Consider the following 23,138-nt stretch of genomic DNA (forward strand, 5'->3'; position numbering starts at 1 on the left):
TCGACGGGAAGTCCTGGCTTCCGTCCGTTGATTGTGGATCAAACAGAGCGTTTACATGTAAGTGTCCATGCTTTAGTTTTCTATTAATTTTCAGAAAGAGGCTGTATATTTGTACACGTATCTAGAGGTATTTGCAACTAAAATTCTTTTATTGGTAGAATATTAATCTTAAAATGTATGGTTGCATAAGCATTTTTGAACCGATCTAAGATTTTAATTCTAGTATAAAGTGGGTTGACTTGCTACCTAATCATATAGCTTTACAGGATTTTAGGCATTCTCATTTCCTGATTTTCCTAGACTCATTGTTAATATTGCGATTAAACTAATAAGATTTATTATATTTTAGGCGACCAACTCAGTTAATCTGGAGGAACACTATACAAACATGCTAAGATTTAGCCCACCCAATTCTGGAGGGTCTGCAGAAGGATCCAGCTATAGTTCATCCCTATGCTTGAGTCGAATTGATTCCCCATCTGCAGCGGACCTTTCAGCGGTAAGTTTGCTACATTCGTTTAATATTATTAGTCGCCAAAGCTACGTGACATGAGGTAAAGAAGTTGGTGATTTTAGCTATGCATATTTACAATAAGTTATTTTAATTATGGTGCTATTTTCGTTCCATTGGTTAGCATCATGACTTTAGCAGAGTTAATAAAAATTTTCTAAAAGTATTAAGACTGTTCAATTATCTATATGGGTAGACATTATTATATTTCTCCCTGACTATTTTGTTAAGATTTTCTATTTTCACTAATATTTACTTCCCTATTTTAGGAATCGGAGAATACCCTTCCTCTGGTGAACGTGTTCGAGATCGATATACCGTCCAGCCAGTTCGGTTCCATGGGTAGTGAGATTCGGTTCCCATTGCCAGAGAGAGTGGTTGGAGGTTTAGAGCGGCTGCGTCTTACAGTCGAGACTCCCACCCCATCTCTTCCACCAGAGACTGCCTCAGAGACTGCTAGCCTGACCTCAATTGTGCGTTCGTCGGATAACAGCAGAGAGGAGTCCGATGCTGAAGGTGTCCCTCGGAGACGGGGTTCTGCTGGCCCTAAGCGTACGCGTTGAAGTGGCGAATGTTAGCTTGGTCATAGACATTGTAAATTTTATTAGACAAAGACTGCTCAGACACCTGTGACAAAATTCTTAATCTATGTAACTAGTCGAAATAGTGATTACTATTCAGTAAAATATTAAACGTTATGACTTTCATACTGTACAAGACCAAATAATTTACACCATTGTTATTTTGTTATACCATTACATGTTAGCTTGTAAGGAACCTAGTATGTAAGGAAATATTGGTGTAAGGTTGTATTTTCTTTCCCCTAATTTAAAACCTCGTGTAATTTCAATTACTTTCGTCATAGTCGAACTAAATTTCTTTTCTCAATATTATATTTACAATTTTAATTTTCAGCCTTATATCACAATTTATTCACTCTTGTTAGCTTTAAGGGTTATGTATATAGATATTTAATCGAACTTGCGCCTCAGTACCTTTTCTCTGATCTTTTCATTTATATCCATCCCTGTGCATTAATCGTGAATTTTAATTGTGCTGTGATATATATAGAAGACCTGTAAATAGCATATATTTTTGTAACCAATATCCAAGTAGACTGAAGGACTGACATTAGCCAAAGCTACCCAAATATGCGTATTCAAGTACTTGTAAGAGAGATATATAAAGACTGTTTGTAAATTTTAATATTTGAGCAATTAAAGTAGTTTCATGAATCGGGTAATTTCATTAAGGAAGATTATTTAACTTATTAAAGTTTAGAATATATATCATTCCTCTTCAAAACTATAGAACTTTACATCCCTTTTAATTCTTACTACAATAACCGTAGAACTTACGTTTTGGGGTAAAATTTTCTTAGGTCTGTCATTAAAGTTAAATCTAAAAATTTTATTTCCACTAAAATAGAATTTTCCTAATTCAAGTAGAGTCGTTGATAGGCGGTGTGCCTATATATATATATAAGTTTTTGCATTTATTGCTCAATTATTTTTAATGATCTCGGAATTTTTCTTATGTGCCAATATACAGCTTAAGTCCAAAAAAAAATATTAACTAAATTTGTTAAAACTTGTCAGAAATCTTTCTTATTATCGCAATTTTGTTTTTCCAGCGATTTTTGTTAAATGAAAGTTTATATTTTGTTTTCGAAATTGTCTTAACTTTATAATTTTCACCAAAGAGAAATATTTGACAAATTTTTATACCTTTTCTAAAGATTATCTACTTTTGTTAAAATAAATATAGAGATTTTTAAGTAACATACATAACTTGTTAATTACTGGTTTAATATTGTATAAAATTACGTAGCTTACTCTATAAGCGTTACTTGTTTGTTTGTCACGTTAATAGTGATAATAATTAAATTAAATTGTTACCTTTAGGAAGCGTTTAGCTTAGTTTTAAAACTTGCTTATTTTATAACAATAAAAGTGAGTAACAATATTACCTACTATGTTCTTTTGGTATCATAGTTACTATATATGTGGTTTATTTTCTTACCGTTTCTATCATTATCCTTTCAAATAACTCATATAATAATAACGTGGAGATTTTTATAAGAAACATACAAGAATACAAGTATAATATTGTATAGGTAACTACGAGAGTATAATATTTTCCGTTTGGCAAGGTCTTTTATATCATTGGGAGTATCCGTTAGTCTTTCCGTCTGAATACCTTAGAAGTTAAGTTATAGGAGTCGTGTTAACTTGTATATTTATTTAACTATTCTGTTCGAGTTTCTAGGTCGATAACTAGCGGTATGCGCGGCGGGGTGACCTCTCCGTCCGTAGATTACCGTTAGGTTATGATGATGTGCGTCTGGTCGTTGAGGGATAAGCGTTCTACCGCGTATATGCAAACTCCTCTGAAATGCTCTTAATATTCTTTTCAAGAGTCTGACTAGGAATGTAGTGATCCTGTCTGATATTATAACCATGATAATTGTTATTGATACGTATATAGCTATTTCTTCTATATGAGCGAAGATAGTTCTAATGGTCAATGGTTCTTTAGGTTTTGGTGGGCACAGTGCTTCTGACGCAAATGGTAAAGTTCGTGCCGTGGTCTGTCGGTCATATCCTAATGCGAACTGTGCTATTGTATCTCCTAATGTGAGATTATATGATCCTCCTGTTATAATAAATGGAGTGGATGTAATAGTTATTGATGCATTCTCTAAGCTGCGATTAGTATTTTCGCTCAAGCTAGTAAAGACAATCCCATCTTGCACATGAGTGTAGGGATAAGTCTGTTTTGCCAAAGGGCAGTGCTTGGTTATCAATGTCTCATTAACGCTAAGTAGTCCTTTAAGGCACTGGTCAGCTTCAACCGGTAGATAAGCGTTATAATAAGATTGTCTGTAAACTCTTTTGGTTTTATCCAAGTAATAAATGGAATCGATATAGCACTCATCAAAAGGAATTGGTGCGTATCTGTAGATTTTTATTGGCTCAGAACTTAATTCCATGGATAGGATAGTGGTGAATGATGTGGTACCACCACTTAAACGACTTTGGACTTCTAATCCAAGATTATGAGTATAGTCCAAGTTAAGTTCTTGCCTTACAAAAGTTTTAATAGAGTCTGTGATGTCTGTCTTTGCAAGATCTTGAATTAGAGTAAGTCTGAAATTCAAGTCTGCTTTAAGTTCTTCTAAGTTCGTGATGGCTAAGTTGCTCAAGCTATCAACATAAGAGTATTCTGCTGTTTGCACGAAGTTAGCTGCTTTGGCATAAAGGATTATACCACTTACAATTTGTGGTACTATCTCCGCAAGCAATAACTGTGTAAAGTCAAACTTATCATGATCTAGCTTGTAAGAAAGCTTATTTACGTTATTAGTCACTTCAATGCGGTTAGAACTTATTAAAGGAGTTATTGTTTCAATAGCTTCCTTGATGTCGCGAATAAGTTTTATTACGTCATTGAGCAAGTCCTTAATCTTTTTGGTATATAACTTGCCTATAAGCTTAGTTTGTGCTGAAGTGAATGTGCGTCCATCGTAGCTAATGTCTACTTGATTCTTCAGGCCATCATAGATTGCTATTTCAGGCGCTGTATTGTCTACAGATATATCAACTTGAATGGATCGAATTGCTACAGCTGTGTAGCCTATATATTCTCCACTTTGATAGTGAGTGGGTATCAAGTCTGTCATTGTGTCTGCTGTTGTACTATAGTAGTACATACTTAGTATTATTAATATTATCTTAGAATACATTGTTAAACAGTTAAGTTTATTTACTAGATGCTTATATCCACAATCAAAAGCTATTTTTCTGACTGGTACACTTACACTAATAGTTAAGGTCTTCACTGCTTGGAGTTCTATGATAAACTGACTTATTTTTCCAAAATCTATTTATTATCCCACTTTCGCTACTGCTAGATCCTGAGTGGGCGTTTCCGGTTTCTAACTATAATTAAAGTTTTTGACATAATTTTTTTTTGTATGTAGATTGGTTATAAGCTTAATAACTAATCAAGTTCATCTCAATTCAAGGCATTTATATATAGGTTGTCTAATAATGTTTTTATGCTTGCGTGATTTACACAAAAGTATTAGATATTTTAACTTTTAACTCAATTTTGTATATATTGGGTTACGCAGTGACATGCGTATAATTGTACAGTTTGTATTACTCGTTTGACTCTGTTTAGATTATACAGATTCAAAACTTATACATATACAATTTTCCTTTTATTATATATTTTTGTGTATAAATATTTTTGAAGGGATCGACTTATTTAGTCGACATGTATTGTATATGGTTGGTCTCCCCCTGTCAAGAGAGAAGACGTAAATTTTACCACTGGATATATAACCTTGAGTGGGAAAATTCTACATAAATTATGATATCTCTGTTATCAGATTAGAATAACATGCTATTATATTGTTCCCGAGTTTACAGGGTAAACGGAAATGCAAGTGATTGTTATTGGTTTTGATTTATATCTCTTGAAATTTGATATTATAATTTATGTTTAATGTTATATAGATATAAATTCTGTACGTGTGCAGAATTATAGGCTTTGTATTAATTAAGTTTGCGGTTTGTTATGATGATAGTCATTATGTAACTTATTTGTGCATAAAGGAATGACTTGTGCACATATTTTTATTTTTTTTTGTTGCAGATTTTGCTTTGGCTAAACTTGTAAGCGGAAGCGTCTTGCTTAGTTAGTTATCTTTTAGTCCATGACTTTATTGTAAGATTTATAATTACTCTTTTGTATTCTCTATGAAAGTGTCAAAATATTAGCCAATTGGTTTGAAACTCTTTAATTTTGAAAGGGTATTTAACTTGTCTGTATTTATATCAGATCTCCTTTCAACCATGTTTATTTTGAACACTTGCAATTTGTTAATATGTGAGAGGGTATGTGTGATATTAGGATTGGTCTCACGTGGAAGGTATTTAGTTAATTCCATGAATTTTCTGTAAGTTTACCTTTATATATATTTTTTTTTTTTTTATGTGATTTTTAGTTGTAATTTTATCTTTAATTTAGCAATTAAAACATGTTTTGGCTTCGTTTAAAATAGAAATAGGGGAGTTTTATTATTTAAACTTTTTAAATATCCCTGTTTTATCAAAAATTGCGTACAGCATATATTGCGTATGGAAAGAAGAGCAAAAGTGTTCCCTTCTTATAGTATGAGCTATAATTGGTTCATATGGTTTATAACTTAAATATTTTATGGCATCATTATTAGTTGTGTTGTTGTTATAACAGCTCAAATCTACTTTGGTTAGAATTGTAAAATACCTGTTATTCATCTGTTGACAAAATGCATTGGTTTATTATAGTTCTGAAGGATTTTTCGCTTTAAGTTTTAAAGTTTTAAAGAAGTCTGAGTACAATATGCAAGAAAAACTTAATTTTGTTTTGACTGAAATTTCCGTTAAGGGTAGGCAATGGTTTTTGCTTAATTACTAGATCTTTAAATAAAATCATTGATGGGTGAAGTTGTGGCATATCACAATATATACTGTTATTGTGCTTTCATAAAAAAGTATAGTTTTGTTCGTACAGACCTTGATCAATTTTGTCTTTATCACTATTATATACAAATTAGATGCACTTTTGCCACAGTATGGTTTTGGGTACATGTTTCAGGCATTATTAAAGGATGATGGGTTAAGTATCTGAGATGTATTTCTTAGACTTAATGTTAACTGCAAGGTTACTGGGAATTATTATTCATAGGGTTTCAAGATAATCAAAGTTCAAGCGATTCAATACGGTTTTTCCCTGCTTGCAAATGCAATGATAAGTTTGGTATCTTATCACCAGGGGTGATATAGTATTGTATGCTTATATAAAGATTGGATCAGGTGGTAAAAGTGGTTTGTGAGTTCTAATAATGCAGTATATAATAAGACTATTACATAAAAGCTAGAAGTGGTACTAACTTTATTTGATAGGGTTATTTTACATGTCAATGTGCTAGTTAATTCTACCAAAATTGGTCCAATTGCCAAACTTTCATAGTGTCCTCTAAGTTTCACCGTTGTGCTGGGATTGAGACAAAAGTTCATCCAACCCGAAGGTATAAGTGAGCTCGAATGTGCTATTGGTTCATTTATGCCTATTGTTGTGAATATGCGCGTAAAAATTTTTTTTTGTAAAACTGTAAGTCCATATATCTTTTGAAAACTGCTATGCTTGTTTTCAATTTATACTGCAATAGACATGTAAATCTAGAGCCAAGGAAAAGTTACAGCTTTTCAAGGTAAGTGAAATTTTCTCAAACTAAATTTTCTTTTATGTGCGTATTCTCCACAACTTTCTTCAGAATATTCAAAATATACGTTCAGTAATTCTGACTTCGTTTTTAAAGTAGTTCAATCAATTTAATGATACTCCCTAAGTATACTGGGCTCTTGGAGTGGAGTGTACTGTCTAGGTCATGTCCTTAATATATGTTTTTGTTATACAATTTTGTCTTGTCTGTCTTAGGGTGAGTTTTAGTGTAAAGTTTGCTTCACAAGCAATAATAGTCTTTTAGACAAAGTCCCAGTGGTATTTTGGCACTGTTGATTGTTCAGGATCTTTTCTTTTGTCTACACGTGAATGTATGAAGATTTTAGAATTATGCCATAAAATATCAGCTATATTATTCAAGTTTCTCTCTCTCTTTTTTTTTTAAAAAGCATTGTGTGAAATTTTCAATCTTGGTCATACACCTTAACCTAATTTCTACATCATCATCTATATGTTCAGTGAAATGAATTTACTGTATTCAGGAGTAGATGAGACTGGAGTTTTATTTAGCATTAAGATGATAATCAGATTAAGATCACTCATGATATGTGAGTGCCCTGTTTGACAGCTGTATGAATTAAAGTGTATATATCAGCTTAATAAGTTAATCAATGTAATAATTGATTTTGTGTTTCAGATTGGTATAAGAGTGTCATTGGGTTGGCTACTAGTAACTAGAGTGATCTAATTAATAGCTGGCGTGTTTCGTGCTATGGCAAGTTGATCCAATTCGTCATCAGATTCGTCTACTTCTGGTAGCATAGGTAGTCCATATATGAATGATCCTGAGAAGTCAAAATCAACGACTACCTCTCTGACAATAGATTGGTCGCTGGACTCTATGTAACCAGTGATAACTGTGTTGGTGATAGTGTGATCGGAGTTGTTGATTATTAAAGCTCTGCCACTGAGTTGTCCATCATCATTGATAATGAGTTGTGTTTGTCCAGGTAAGATTTTGATGCCTGCATTTTCGTTTGAAATATGATCGTCGCTGAGGATTACTTGTGTTCCAGGCGCTAGGTTGAAAAAGTGGTTGATATTCATTACTATCACTTGGGTTTCTTTAGCTTTGATCTTTTTAACTACTCCTGTACAGAGCTGGAGCTCAAGTTCAGAACAGAAGATACTGCTCAGCGGTCCTTCAGGGTGAAGAATGGAATACAAACACGGTGCTAACCGGTATTTGTCTGTGACAGGCGTCCATGTTAGCTGTAGGCTTCTAATACCATTTAGTCCAATTATCATAGGTGCGACATCCTCATGGTTTTCAGCTACAATTGAGAAGGGAATTGGGTAGTGACGGCTTGAGAATGATGTGGGGCGAATCATGAGGGTTACTTCTCTGGGTTCGGGGATCTTGTGATCTACATGTGTAACTGGTAGATCATGACTTTCTTCCAGCTGATTTTCATCATCGTTCATTACTATACCGAATAACTTGCTATAGTACCTGGCTGATATGATGTTTTTATCTGTTGCTGAATCAAGTAAAGCTGTCATGCGTACATCATAGTCATATTTACAATCTATTTCTTCTGGCATACAACCAGAGCAATGGAGGTACAATTTTCTTTCTTCCTCTTTTGCTGGTGTAGTATTATCTCCTACTTGATCTTTAGGTTCATTGAGATCTATGTCTGCTGTGTCAGCTGTGATTCCACTGAGGTTACAATCTCTAGATGATTCCTCAGCATTGGCTTTAGCCCAGTCTTCATATGTTTGCCTGAAGACACCACTAGGTCTCACCTTACCACTATGGTATAATTCCATCATGGCTGGCCTTCCAGGACATAAGTGTCGAGAATGGTATAACTCTTTACCATATGTCTTATAACAGTTTGTACAGAAAGCTGATGTCATTACCGTTGGGTATAATCGCCCTGTATCATCACATAGTAATCTACATCCATCAGATATATCATGAGAATATTGTCCACATGCTACACAGTAGCGTCCAGGTGATAACCTATAAGAAGCCTGATAATCCCGTTTGGTATTCCTTTGAGAATGCCTGTCCCTGTTATCCCTGTGATGAGGTTTGGGATTGGGTGACTTTGTAGCCATTTCTTTAACGGTGGATTTTCTTCTATGATAATTTGAGATGGCCTCTATTTTGGCAATTTGTCTGTCTCTATAGTTAGCTCTTCTCTCTTTAGATTTCGAAGTGTTGGTGGTGTGGATTCTCTTGTGTTCTATACTCGTTGTACAGTTTGTGCAGAGATGCCTTCCAACTTCAAGTGAACCACTCGTATTAGGTCTTCCAAGTTGTATTGTGTTCAGTTTCTGCGAGAGTAGAAGTCCTTCTGCTGGTTCTGCTACTTTTGTTCGCCTGTGGGAAACAGTTTTCCATGAGTCTGATAAGTTAGCTTGTGTTGCTAGTGAGGCCAGAGATATCGCATTCACCTCAGGGCTCATATTCCTCTTGTCAATTTGTTCTGATTCTTCTAAATTGGATATTTGTATTTCCTCATAAGCATCGGGGTCTCTAATGTCTGTATTAGCTGAAGGGGTGTTCATACCAGGTGTTGTCGAGCGTCCCCGACAAGGAGTGGTTTCCTTACCAGCTTCATCATCCTGCTGGCCTTGCTTGCGGGCAGATGACATGATAATAGTTGTAAAGTCTTAGAACTAATTATAAGTTCTTTTAGATGCCAGTGGAATGTTGTACTATTCTTATGATAAAAATAGCGGAAGTTCGAGAGGAGTACAAATAGTGGTTATAGTTTAAAAACAATCAAGAATTTGTTTAAGTTAACAATTCTTTGCTTTAAATTGTGTTTAGCTATAGATGGGTATGATATATGCTTCACCTATAGTTGTTTCTACGTCGTATATATGTACGTGTGAGCTTTTGATTGATATTCTAAAGATGTGCGCTAATGCACCCTTATCCTTAATTTGGCTCAACTGTAGAAACACTCCTACTTAACTTTTATACAGTTTTATTTATGGAGTCAATTTGAGCTAGTTAGCTATTCAAATTGGTTATTAAGTTAAGTAATGTTTGCAGCGGAGTTAATTTGGGTATGCTTATATACTATCACAAATTAACTTTTAGTTTGCTCAGGAGTCGACTTTCCCAGCAAATTATGGTTGTCGAGAAAAGAAACAGCAATTTATAATCCTTGTTGAACTCTTACTTCACTCCAAGGATATGTGTTTATAGCTTACGATCTACTTATTCCTGTAAGGCTATTATGAATATAACTTACTAAGGTTCACTCCCAAAGGATCGTCTATATTCTAATAATATTGCAACAATTTTGCCTGAATGTCAAAGATCTCGCCACCTCTTACTTATAGTTGTATTAGGGGTTTCCTTCCAATCCTATAACGTAATTTGCGCAAAATTGGGGCTTCACTTATGACTTCAATTCTTATAACTGTAGTGGGATATACAATTTAGATATTCCTATATTTATATATGTAAAGATTGTTTTCAAAATTATCTGACCGGATGTAATCTAATTATAATTAGTAGTATTACAATATTCAAGTGCAAGTTTACTCTGAGGAAGTGTGAGATCCTACACTAGGTGGCCAACCTATAATGTGGAGGTTGTCAATCAAACTTTAAAGGAACCTATCAACTTTGAATTATGCAGTACTTATACTTTTTTTTTCTTTCTGAAAACTAATCTGACTGAATTTTTGTGCACTTTTTTCTAACTTATCTAAAAGTAATTTGTTAGGTTATAAAAATTCTGGGCTATATGTAGACACACTTTTATGTTACTTGGTTATAGTCTATGTGCTAGTAAGCCTAAGTAAACATACGTTTCTCGATATAAAATTTTATGATTCCGGATATTTAAAGACAGTAGGGTACTTTTCCGTAGTACTTCTGCTACTTCTTTTAGAGACGTCCTACTCTCCCAAGGTAGGCTGCTGCAACCTCCTGCTGCGTTTGGTGTATAGAACTTTGTCTCTTAAAGTGTGCTATTCAGTACATATAGGGCCTATATTGTTGACTATACTTTTATATCACTAATGGTCACTATCACTAGTAATTAACTTGTCTTCACTTTCACTGCTGAATCCTGGTGGTACATGAAATAGAAATGTTAGCATTAGCAAAGTGAGTAAAAATTTAGTTTTCATGTCCTACTTATTGTTGAGTGAACTGCTTATTATATTTATGTATGTGTTTGTAAGGAATATACAAACAAAAAATTTCCTAAGTTAAGATTGAATTAAAAACTTTCTAAGTCAAAATAAAATAGAATCATTCTAAGTCCAAAGTTGGAAAATTTTGACTAAGTCCAAAAAGTCTTTAATGAAATTATTCTAAGTACAAAATCAACAAATTTTGGCAAAAAAAATCAAAAATTATCTTAAGTACAAAAAGTTAGCAAATTTTGACTAAGTCAAAAAGATTTTTTTTGAAATTATACCAAGTACAGAATTTGTGAATTTTGACTAAGTCCAAAAATCTTTCAATGAAATTATGCTAAGTACAAAAATAGTGGAATTTTCTTGAGACAAAAGAAATAGAATTACTCTAAGTCCAGACGTGGAATATTTTGTCCGAGATGAAATTTCCTAACAGTTCATTCACAAAGCTACTTTAGAGATTGCCTATAAGTCAAAAGAAGTAGAATCACTCTAAGTCCACTATTGGAATATTTTGACTAAATGCAAATCTCGCTAAGTTAAGGATTTTAAAATTATAAAGTATTAGAGTGTTAGAATTATCCTTCACCAAAAGAAGTAGAATCTCTCTAAGTCCATAATTGGAATATTTTGGCTAAGACAAAAATACTCTAAGACAAAATTTTCTTTTAAGTGTGGAAAATGAAATTTGTTAATCTAGTTGGAAAAATCGTAATTATTACAAGTCCGAAATTTTTTTGTAAATTTCCAACCAAATTCACAATTTCATAAAAATTACTATAAGTCCAGAAATTCGAGATTCTCTCTGTAACAAAAGAAATAGAAACGGTGCTAAGTCCAAAAGTGGAATATTTTGTTCAGAGTCTCAGGAATTATTTCTCTGATTACATACAGCAATTTGTCTACACTTATATCATTCCAACCGATCGATGTTGAGAATATCTTTGAGACTTTGAAATATTTTGTTTAACTCAAAATTTTAGGGGCAATAGTTTTATTTTGATACATCCGCGTATAAATCAGAATTGCATTAAGAATATAAGTCCTAGGCATGTATAAGTAAGTGCAAATCTCAGAAGATCGGTTCTAACGGCACCAAAGTATTAGTACAGTTTTAACTTGAGTATAAATGCTACAAGTTTGTAATAATCTTTTGGCCCTTTACTACGACTCAAGAGTACTAACTGCTTTCGGCATATTGTTTCAGAAACATGGCTCCAAATACAATATGTATCCCAACTAACAGCGTTTCCCGTGTTCTATAGGATTTGCTCCTAAGTTTTCATTTAATAAGACAGTTCAAAATGATCCTTTACAAATAGTATTTTGATAGCTTATAAATGAAAAGTTACTCCATGCTTGATTCTTAATAAGTTCTGGTTTAAGTATCAAAGATTCAAGTATTTCAACACTTAGAGAATTTTCGAATAAGTAAAATCATACCAAGTCCGAAGATTTATATATATACTCCGCTACCCAGCACAACTCCCAAATTCCAAAATTCTGACTAAGTCCAGAAATCAAAATTTTGCACATAGCTCAATCATAGATCATTCCAACCCAAGTGTTTTACTAAAGAGAGGCGGACATGGAGGTGCCGGTGTGCTGGTATTCTCTAGGGCCTCTAGAGTGTCAACCAGTGCGAGTGTCCTTATAGGGCGGCGACCAATGGCCACAAATATGCTAGCATTCTCTAGGGCCTCTAGAGTGTCGGCTAGTGCAACTGCTCGTACACGAGGCTCTCAATTGCATTTGTGTCGTGCCTTTCAGTCCCTATCTCTTCAAACGCCTCATAGTCCTAACCTTGCTCTCAAATAGTATCACAGGTTTTGGTAAATCCGATTTTGCCATAGCTACAATTATTCGATTTTGGTAAAAATACCTGCCTTAGGCGGTTCGGGTACGGTAAGGAAAAAGAGAAAAAATATTTATGAAGTAAAATTTTTCCAAGATACAACCGGTAAGTTGCACCATTGTGTGTGCGAATGGGGCGTTTGTCCATATTTAGGTATGGAGACCGCTCTTCTATGAGTACTACTAAATCCTAATTTTAATGCAATACACATAGACATTCTCATCGTCGGTTCGCTTATTTAGAATGCTTAACCCTCTATTCCCACAAGTATAATACGAATTTGGTTGAGCTGGTGGAAGCTCAACAAAAGACCCACGCGAAGTATTATGTTGCTTTAACCTAAGAATAAATGGTTGGTTTTGATATTCGATTAGAATCATATAAGTATATTAAGTATTAAGGAAGGAAAATGTTTTTATAAAGTGTATTTATATCACAAGTGCATAAGTTAAGTATGAAAATATTTACAGGATAAGTGTTAAAATTATAAGTAGAGTAGGACAGAAATGTGCCCTAAGTCCCAAGCAGTGAATTGTGCTAAGTGTTAGAGTTCTAACATAAGGCCTGAGCTCAATTCATGCTAAGTACTAAGGGGCCTAAATTTAAACTACAATGCATGCCAAACAACTAAGTCATTACCTTTTCAAAGCCAGAAAGAGAAGTTGATGGTAGGAGAGTTAGTAAATAACTGAATAAATTCAAGAGGTACATGCTATAACATTAGCTCTGGACCAGGATTTTAGTGTTTGTCTGTGCAATTAAATATCTGTGTGTTAATATGTGACGTAAATCAGGCATAGTTGTAGGCATACATATATGTACTGGTTGTTTATATGATTACATTAACTATAAACATAATATCTTTAATAAACATATACTATTAGCAAATCACATACAGATTACCATGAATAGGCTTTCGTTACCCATATGTGGTGTCATATAGGTAGAAACAGGCCTATGAATGCATAAATTGATACAAATAATGCCTTGGGCCTAGCTAAAGTAATTGTGTCTTGCCCCTGAGTGCTACTAGTTAATTGCAGGGCACGTGTCAATCAAAGGTTCATAATATGATCTATATAGTGTTGATTTTATATCAAGCATAGATAGATAGTTGTGGATGCGAAGCATTTCTGTAAAAGTCTCATATGTACGTTCAAAGAATTTGAAAATTGAGGATCGCATCTCCAACCATTTATTTTACAAGAAAGAACCATAATACAGGATAAGTGAATTTATATGATGAACAGATGGACATTATATCTATCTATCTATATGTATTTGTGTCTATCTATCCATCCATCTATTTTACAAGATAGAACCATAATACAGGATAAGTGAATTTATATGATAAACAGATGGACATTATATCTATCTATACATATGTGTCTATCTATCCACCTATTTTACAAGATACAACCATAATACAGGATAAGTGAATTTATATGATAAACAGATGGACATTATATCTATCTATCTATATGTATTTGTGTCTATCTATCTATTTATTTTACAAGAAAGTACCATAATACAGGATAAGTGAATTTATATGATAAACAGATGGACATTATATCTATCTATCTATATGTATATGTGTCTATCTATCTATTTATTTTACAAGATAGAACCATAATACAGGATAAGTGAATTTATATGATAAACAGATGGACATTATGTATATCTATCTATATATATATGTGTCTATCTATCTATTTATTTTACAAGAATAACATAATACAGGATAAGTGAATCTATATGATAAACAGATGGACATTATATCTATCTATCTATACGTATATTTGTCTATCTATCCATCTATTTTACAAGATAGTACCATAATACAGGATATGTGAATTTATATGATAAACAGATGGACATTATATCTATCTATCTATATGTATATGTGTCTATCTATCTATCTATTTTACAAGATAGAACCATAATACAGGATAAGTGAATTTATATGATAAACAGATAGACATTATATCTATCTATATGTATATGTGTCTATCTATCTATTTATTTTACAAGAAAGTATCATAATACAGGATAAGTGAATTTATATGATAAATCGATGGACATTATATCTATCTATCTATATGTATATTTGTCTATCTATCCATCTATTTTACAAGAAAGTACCATAATACAGGATAAGTGAATTTATATGATAAACAGATGGACATTATATCTATCTATCTATATGTATATGTGTCTATCTATCCATCTATTTTACAAGAAAGTATCATAATACAGGATAAGTGAATTTATACGATAAACAATATATCTACAATATATTCAACTATAAATAGATAGATAAAGAAATGTTTGTTAAAATTATCTATCCATTTATTTAATCATACATAGATAGATAAACAGATTGACATTATAATATCTATCTATTTAATAAATGGCAAATTATTTGTTAATTAATCCAATTTCTCTATAATTGTTTACTATTTGGGAGCGCAAACCCTTATTTTTACTACGTAGAAACCTTTTAGCCACGTTATCTTATTTATTGGTTAAAACCATTTGATACTTGGTTGGTTAAAAACTTAATGTGTTCAACTTTTAAACAATAATCTTTATCTACAGAAACGGCGATTTTGTTTACCAACTGATAGAGATCAAAGCAAGTATTCCTTAAAATAATTTTGGAGTATCTAAGTAGTAACAAATAAATTCATGCTCCCAACTGTACTAGAGCATAGAATTATTATTATTATTACCTATCTAAGATAATAACTCTAATTGATTAAGTGGCGAGCAAATTAGATGTACATCTGTCACTTATAATTTTTTATTCTCTATATATATTTTTTTAGGGAGGAAGGGGACATCAGACCATAAATTCAGGGATGAGACAATGGCCGTTAAATTGATGTACATCCCTAAAGATGATACACAAAATTAACCCTTCTGTAGATACAAATTAGTGGTTTGACACGTTTAAACACTCAATTTGATAAACCAACTAATCAAAATTCACTAATGTCCTCAAAATTGTTAAGCCAACGAATTAAGAAACTTTATTATTAAACTTTGGGGATTAGTGTAATAAACACTTCACTCTCTCTCTTCTCCCCCACTCCAGTAAGATACAAATTACTGGTGGAAAGTTTAGGCACTGTTGGTTTGTACATCCAATTCAAGATTACTTATTACTGTTTATTACACTAGTCCCCAAAGTTTCATAATAACGTTTTCCTATTCGTTGGCTTAACAACTTTGAGGACTTTTGATTTTTGATTGGTTGGTTTTTTAAGTTGGGTGTCCAAGCTGATTTTAATCTATAGAATGGGTGATTTATTTAATCATCATTGGGAATATACATCATTTTATCGACCATTGTCTTATCCCTTTAGATCTTAGATAGAATCATATTATTTTTTTTAACTGACAAATAACATAACAAATTCACAAACTTAGTGTATAAAATACAGTCCAATGTTACCGCCCTCCTTTGCAATGCTATAAAAGGTTATTCACATAAAAAAAAACTAAAAGAAAAATGTTAGTAAATCTTCACCTGCAGATAATTTCATGTGTAAGTAGAACTCTTTGCATCTCTGGGTTTTTATTATGGATACTTCCTTCATAGCAGACAGCCTAGAAATATATAACAGGTTGTATGTTCTATCTCTTATATTTGATTTATTTCAAATATTAGGGAGAAAGAGGTTATCAGTTCTCAACCGGCCACATGTGGGAAGCACCGACAAGTGTTGGTCCCTAGACCTTTTCAGACATACCAACGGACAAAGTGAGTTGGCCAGTAGAATCATTACAAAAAGACTTTCCCAAAAAAAATATACTTATACCTTTTAAGCTCTTGTTAAGATAAATTCTACTTTAAAAGGTCAGAATTTCATGTTTGAATTAAGAATTTTGCCAAGATGATTTTATTCTTCATTTGCTAAAAGTTAAATATACCTGTTTAGTGACAGAATCGATAAGTCTGACATAGATATCTTGTTCCTGTCGGACGCCTAAATATAAAATGTTATATCAATTATCAAAACAAAATAAATACGCTGACAAAATAGGATGTGTATCTATATATTTATCTAAATGTAAGCTAAGATCACAATTTTCCGGAAAAATATTACATTGCGCAGGGAAATATTATTCTAAGCAAGGGGGTATATGAAACCATTCTTTGAACTTACGGCATCGAGAAAAAATGCACCCTCTCCCCTCGAAAAAAGCTAGTGCGAATAACTATTTAACTCTAAAGCGTTAAATAGTAAATAACAAGGATGACAACACCCATAAAAGCAAAGCTTAGAAACGGTAGGACAAGTGAATATTAACTTTTGTAGTGTCAGAACTGCATAAGCATAACATAAATGTATAAGTTTTGACAAAATTTTGATTATCCGCTTAAAAAAATTATACCTGGTTGGAATCGTTGTTACAAAAATTGGTTGAAAAAGTTGTTGTAAAACAAAGTTAAACATCAAGCATGTTTTAACTTGACTTAGGAATTATCGAGTAGCTACGCTTTCTAGATTGTAACTAACTGTTACAGGAATCATCATACATAGTTTGAAATCGATAGGACAATTCTAACACAATAAGATAATTGAATTATCATTAAGTAAAAAAAACTTTAAATTTATTCTTAATTCATATATTTTATTTTAAGTCACGTTTAAGATAATTATTGAATAAACTAACATATATAAAAAATATAAATATAATAATTTTTATTTTTATAAACATTTAAACAAACAATTCATATGTTAATTTATATATGACCTAATACTAGTTCAAGATCAAATGGTCAAGGAACTGGTCTGCCTGAATCATCAGAGCTGGATGTATCTATAGATCTTTTGCTCCTTGGCCGCTCAGGTGAAGCTTGGAATCCTGCAGATACTTAGATGCTTGCCTCGTCTATATACGTTATATTTTTATACGTAACAGCAATGCAGATGAAGAAAGCGATTGATATTATAACCTGGGACAGAAGCATTTCATAAATCATAGGCCAGACCACAATACCCTCTTTTCTGGATAGCATTCCATCAGCCCAGGCATCCTTTACCATAATCTTACAAGCCAGGCCAATGATGAGAGTAAACAGAGATATACATCTATGATCCACCAACCAAAGCGAAATCCAAGAACCGTTGCACTCAAGAGTAACATACAAGAACCAGAACAGGTTGGCAAATGACAGGGGCAGGATGATCCCGGACAGCTGGGCCGTGTTTAGATGCGGGCCGTCATAGGGCGGGTTCTTTGTCAAATCTAAGTTGTATTTATGCCAAGGCATGTTTTCGGCTGATTCACTTCTTTGTAGACTAAAAAATAAAATAAAAATAATACACAAAATTAAATCTAATACTACAAATTTAAATACTTTCGTATAAATCATATTCCAGTATGGCTTTGAAACCGATTAAATATCCGCTGGATTAGAACCGGTTCTCAGACAAACTAAAAAATCATGTATAGCGTCTTACTAGACAATTTTTACGAATAATAATAAAAATCATATATTTAATACCCGTTTTGTTAGACCGGGCATTCGGCAGGAGGATTTTACAAATATGGTTTGAATCTTATTTTTTATTTTAATATCCACAGAAAGCTGTCTATAATGCATTGTGATAAATAAATATATTAAATTAATAAAAGTAAAAAAAATAATTACCTTTCTTGGCGGAAGTTTTAAACGTACTATGGCTATATAAAAAAAAATCTTTAGACCAAATTTAATTTCGTCGATTTTTTTGTTTTCAGTTGGCGGATTTTTCCTCCAAATTGATTAATATTTTTTTAAAAATCAATATTGAAATCAAAATGATCTAAAATGGTTTTAAATCTAAGATTAGCAATCTGTTCATAATTTTCAAGCACTTGCTTATCCATCGCTAATAAAATTTAACTAACAACTTAACTAAGGGCTCGGCAGCACCCTGTAAGCCTTGAGGAAATAAGCCGTTTACAATTTGGCAATCCCTTTAAAATTCAAACATAATAAAATGGTTCAAGTTTGAGTTTTAGTCGCGGCTGAAGTGCGGCTGCCGAGACCTGCCTTATAACTTCTGAACAAATGTAATTTGCTGATGTAAAAAGAACGAACATGTTTAAAATCGACGTACGGAAATTCTGGTAACGATTGTAGTGTTGCCATGCTTTCTAAATTCTAACTACTACAAAAGTCACCATGCCAAAATCGATAGAACAATTCTCACATAAATTAGCTAAGAGCTATTCGTTACGAACGTACGGCCATACACTAATTATAGAAAAAGTTTCGCTTTTAAAAAGAAGATAAAGTTAACATTTATTACTTTTTGGCATCTAACATTTTTAATGTATTACATAAACTATTTAAATACAGAATACTGTCTAAGGTCATACTTACATTTTAGGACTTGATTATTGAGATGCTTCGCTTATAATATTTTACCGTGTTATAATAGGAATCGGATTATTATATCACATTACATTTTTTTTGTTAAAAAAGTTAAAAATCAACATGTTTAAAATGGACGTGCGGACATTCTGGTAACGATTATAGAGTTGCTACGTTTTCTAAAATAACTACAGGAATCATCATGAAAAGTTTGAATTCGATAGGACAATTCTAACATGCCAAAATTAACGAAAGTAGCTATCCGTTACGGGCTGACGGACGGACCGACCATAATTATAGAAAAGATTCGCTTTTAGTAAAGTTGACATAATTTGAAAATGTGTCACAAGTAAAATATATCATTCTATTGTAAAAACTCTGTATTTCAATATATTTTTTTAAAAATTATATAACATTAAAGAAATGTCAGTGATTGAAAAATTTCATGAAAAGAAAAATACAGAAACAACAATTGAGCCCAAATCAAGTTACCAAAAAGAAAGATAAATTTAGAAAGGGTACATATGAAAACAGAAAAATAGATTAACACTAACAAATTCTCTTTAAAGTCCAATCTTTAAGAAAATGTTTTTATAAACCACGAAAAACTACTTATTCTTACTCTATATTGGTAGTTGTACCTGTCTTTCTGTATGTCTATACGTATGACATATAGACTTATAATTTCTGATGATGTCTTAAAAATCTTTAGTCTATGGTTTGGTTTAAACAAACTTGTTATTTCGTTCATCCATTAGGAGGGTAGAGCATGGGGTAAATGGTGTGGATGAGGAGGGGGTGATATAGATATTTTAGCCAGCTGGGAAGCATTACTTTATCAGACTACATGAAAATCTTGCAACATTCAAGTAATTATTGATTTAAAGAGGCGGTTTCATACAAAAGTTTTAATTGATTTTCTTTAAATTTTCAAAGCAAATTTTATAATGAATAATATTGTGATTATCTGATGTTTTTTTCCTGCTTTATCAACTCAATTGCTATTTTTATGTCTGTCCTGTTTTTCTGTTTTGTACGCACACCTAGTGTATTTTATTTGGAAGACAAGTAAACACAAAGTAAATACAATTTAAATTCAAATTGCTTGGGAATACAGACAGGGATAGGATAACTCAAGAAATATGTTTATACCATGGTCTTTATTTTGACAATTACATTCTTCTAATACATTTTTTTTTCAGAAAATCTTTCCATACTTTTAACAATCCTATTATATGAAATAATAAGCGTTTTCTGTATGAGGCTTAAAATATTAATAACCACTGGACCGATTGAGTTCTTCTTTTTAAGGAAACTTCAAATAGGTTGCTTGCGTGTTGGTCTTTTCAAGGAAGCTATATGAATTTCTTATGGTAGATTTAAGCTATTTAAGATATTAATTTACAATTTAGTAATAAAATTATTATTATTAAAATATTATACTGCGGAAGCTACTATATATTCTTATCAAAATAATTAAGCATTTCAATCTCATTTATTAGCAAATTTCATATCTATAGAACGTAATAATCCCTACTAAAATTAATCAAAGATAATTCTAACGACAACATAAAGTTTTAAATGAAGTTAAAAAAGAAATTGAAATTTGTTGACAATTTTGTCATCAAAGAGAATTTAAAACTAGCCAACAATAAAAGTTTATAAATTTACTAAAGTTAAATCAGAATTTTAAATCACCTTAAATTACATCAAATTGTAATCAAATAACTATTACATAAATAAAGAGAAATTTGGTATTTTAATAGAATTGTTCTAACGGTTTAAAACTTTATTAGATTCTTTCTAAAACAGTTACGTACAATGTAACAAGGATGACAACATCCATAAAAGCGAAGCTCTGAAACGGTAGGACAAACGGACATTAACACTTGTATAATGTCAGAACGGAATAATAAGATTGCGAATGTATAAGAGTCAAAGCAAAATTGTACTTTTTTGTCCCAGGAATCAGTATACCAAAAATCAGACCAATCGGATAATTAGGTCACATACAAATGTGTTGTTAAAAATGTAAAAAAAATCAACATGTTTAAAATGGACGTACGGACATTTTGGTAATGATTATAGAGTTGCTACGCTTTCTAAATCGTACCTAACTACTAAAGGAATCACCATGCAAAATTTGAAATCGATAGGACAATTCTAACATGTCTAAATTAACGAAAAAAGCTATCTGTGACGGACGTACGGACGGACGTACGGACGGACCGACCCTAATTATAGAAAAGCTTCGCTTTTAAAAAGCGTAGTAACACTATAATCCAAATGTCCGAATGTCCAATTTTAAACATGTTAATTTCTTTATTAAGTTGTATATTTTTTGAATTAATGCTTTTTAAATACCATGTAGTAATCGAAGCATCTCTATAATTATGTCTTGATTCTTTAGTATGTCCATATAAAAAAATACTGCAATTCTAATAATATCTAGGTGCGCCGAACTGGATCGCCCCGATTTAGCGCACCACTAAACGATTTAAAGATCCAGCTCAGATATTCTTTCAGCTATGTTAGTGAAGCTACTCAATAATTAAGGAGGGTTCAACCAAACTACCATTAACTAATGCAGATTTTATAAATCTAAACACTTTGACTGTCCCTTTATGGAGCAGAGTAAACTAAACAAAACTTTTGTAAGATAATTCAAACAATACAAAGATTTAAGTTTTCCCCTAGATTTAAGTTCACTCAATTTAAGTGAAGTGTCTTTTATACCAGAGATCTAAAGGAATAAGACAATGGCCGATTGATTGATGTACATTACTAATTATATGAAACCAAATTACCCCTTCTGTAGATTACAATTAGTTGCTGAAACGTTTGGACACTCAACTAAATGAATCAAACAAAATTCAATACAAGTCCTCAAGGTTGTTAAGCCAACGAATAAAAAACATTATTATAAAATTTTGGGACTAGTGTAATAAACAGCACAAAGTCCACTCCCTTCCTGCTTTTATATACGTCATACATTATTCTATGTAACATTTAACATAAAAGTTAATAAAGATAAAAAACAAAAAAATAATATAAAATAATATTATCAGGTTTTTTAAAATCTTAAAATTCTTGTAAAATTTGTCCTTAAATCTTATAGTTAAATATATGATGTTTAACCTACTTTCAAATATATTATTTTATATTAAGATTTGTCTAGTTTTGTTCTTAATATCCATAATTTAAATAAAACATTACATGTATAAGCCTAATGTTACCGAACCTATTGCCATTTTGTATTTTAAGAGTTGTGTATTTGTTTGACAGTTTGATTTTAGAGTAGCATTTGATAAAATACTTTTAAGAAAATACACAAAAATCATGACGACAGCATCCACAAGACACACAAGAAAACATAGATAGGGTACGTAATTTACTAAATGAATGCTCATCTGTACAAGGAATATTCACCAAAAACTTTAATTAATTATCTTAAACGACAGCCGAGAAATTCAGATTTCTAACATTACTACCCATGCAAGGATGTTGTCATCGTTATTTTTTAAAAATCTGTCATTTAATATTGTATTTTGTTAAAACAAGGATGACAACATCCATAAAAGCGAAGCACTGAAACGGTAGGACAAACGGACATTAACACTTATATAGTGTCAGAACTGAATAATCAGAATATAAAAGAATCGAAACAGTCGAAGCAAAATTGTAAGTAAATTTGTTCAAAAACTGCTTGATACGGGATAATGTTTCTGGACATACTTACATTTTTAGGACTTGATTATAGAGTTGCTTCGCTTATACTATTGTTCTTTGTTGTCCCATGAATCAATATACAAAAAATCAGATCAAACGGATAACTAGATCACATAAAAATTTGTTGTTAAAAAAGTAGAAAAATCAACATGTTTAAAATTGACGTACGGACATTGCTACGCTTTCTAAATCGTACCTAACTACTACAGGAGTCATCATGCAAAATTTGAAATCGATAGGACAATTCTAACCTGCCTAAA

General features: G+C 32.0%; 1 protein-coding gene across 1 annotated transcript in view; it reads right to left on the bottom strand.

Moving 5' to 3' along the window:
* Window positions 1–23,138, bottom strand: part of LOC145335058 (transcription factor collier-like) — a 49,091-nt gene that overhangs the window by 20,522 nt on the left and 5,431 nt on the right. Inside the window, exons 5-6 of the mRNA XM_080180751.1 lie at window positions 16,713–16,768; window positions 16,309–16,388 (exon numbers count right to left, since the gene is read on the bottom strand). Of these exons, the coding sequence (XP_080036877.1) occupies window positions 16,309–16,388; window positions 16,713–16,768 (136 nt within the window). The remainder of the gene's footprint in view (window positions 1–16,308; window positions 16,389–16,712; window positions 16,769–23,138) is intronic.

Source organism: Acartia tonsa, chromosome 13 (assembly GCF_053477335.1).
Source record: "Acartia tonsa isolate MP-2025a chromosome 13, ASM5347733v1, whole genome shotgun sequence".
In the NCBI taxonomy this organism is placed as follows: Eukaryota; Metazoa; Arthropoda; class Copepoda; order Calanoida; family Acartiidae; genus Acartia; species Acartia tonsa.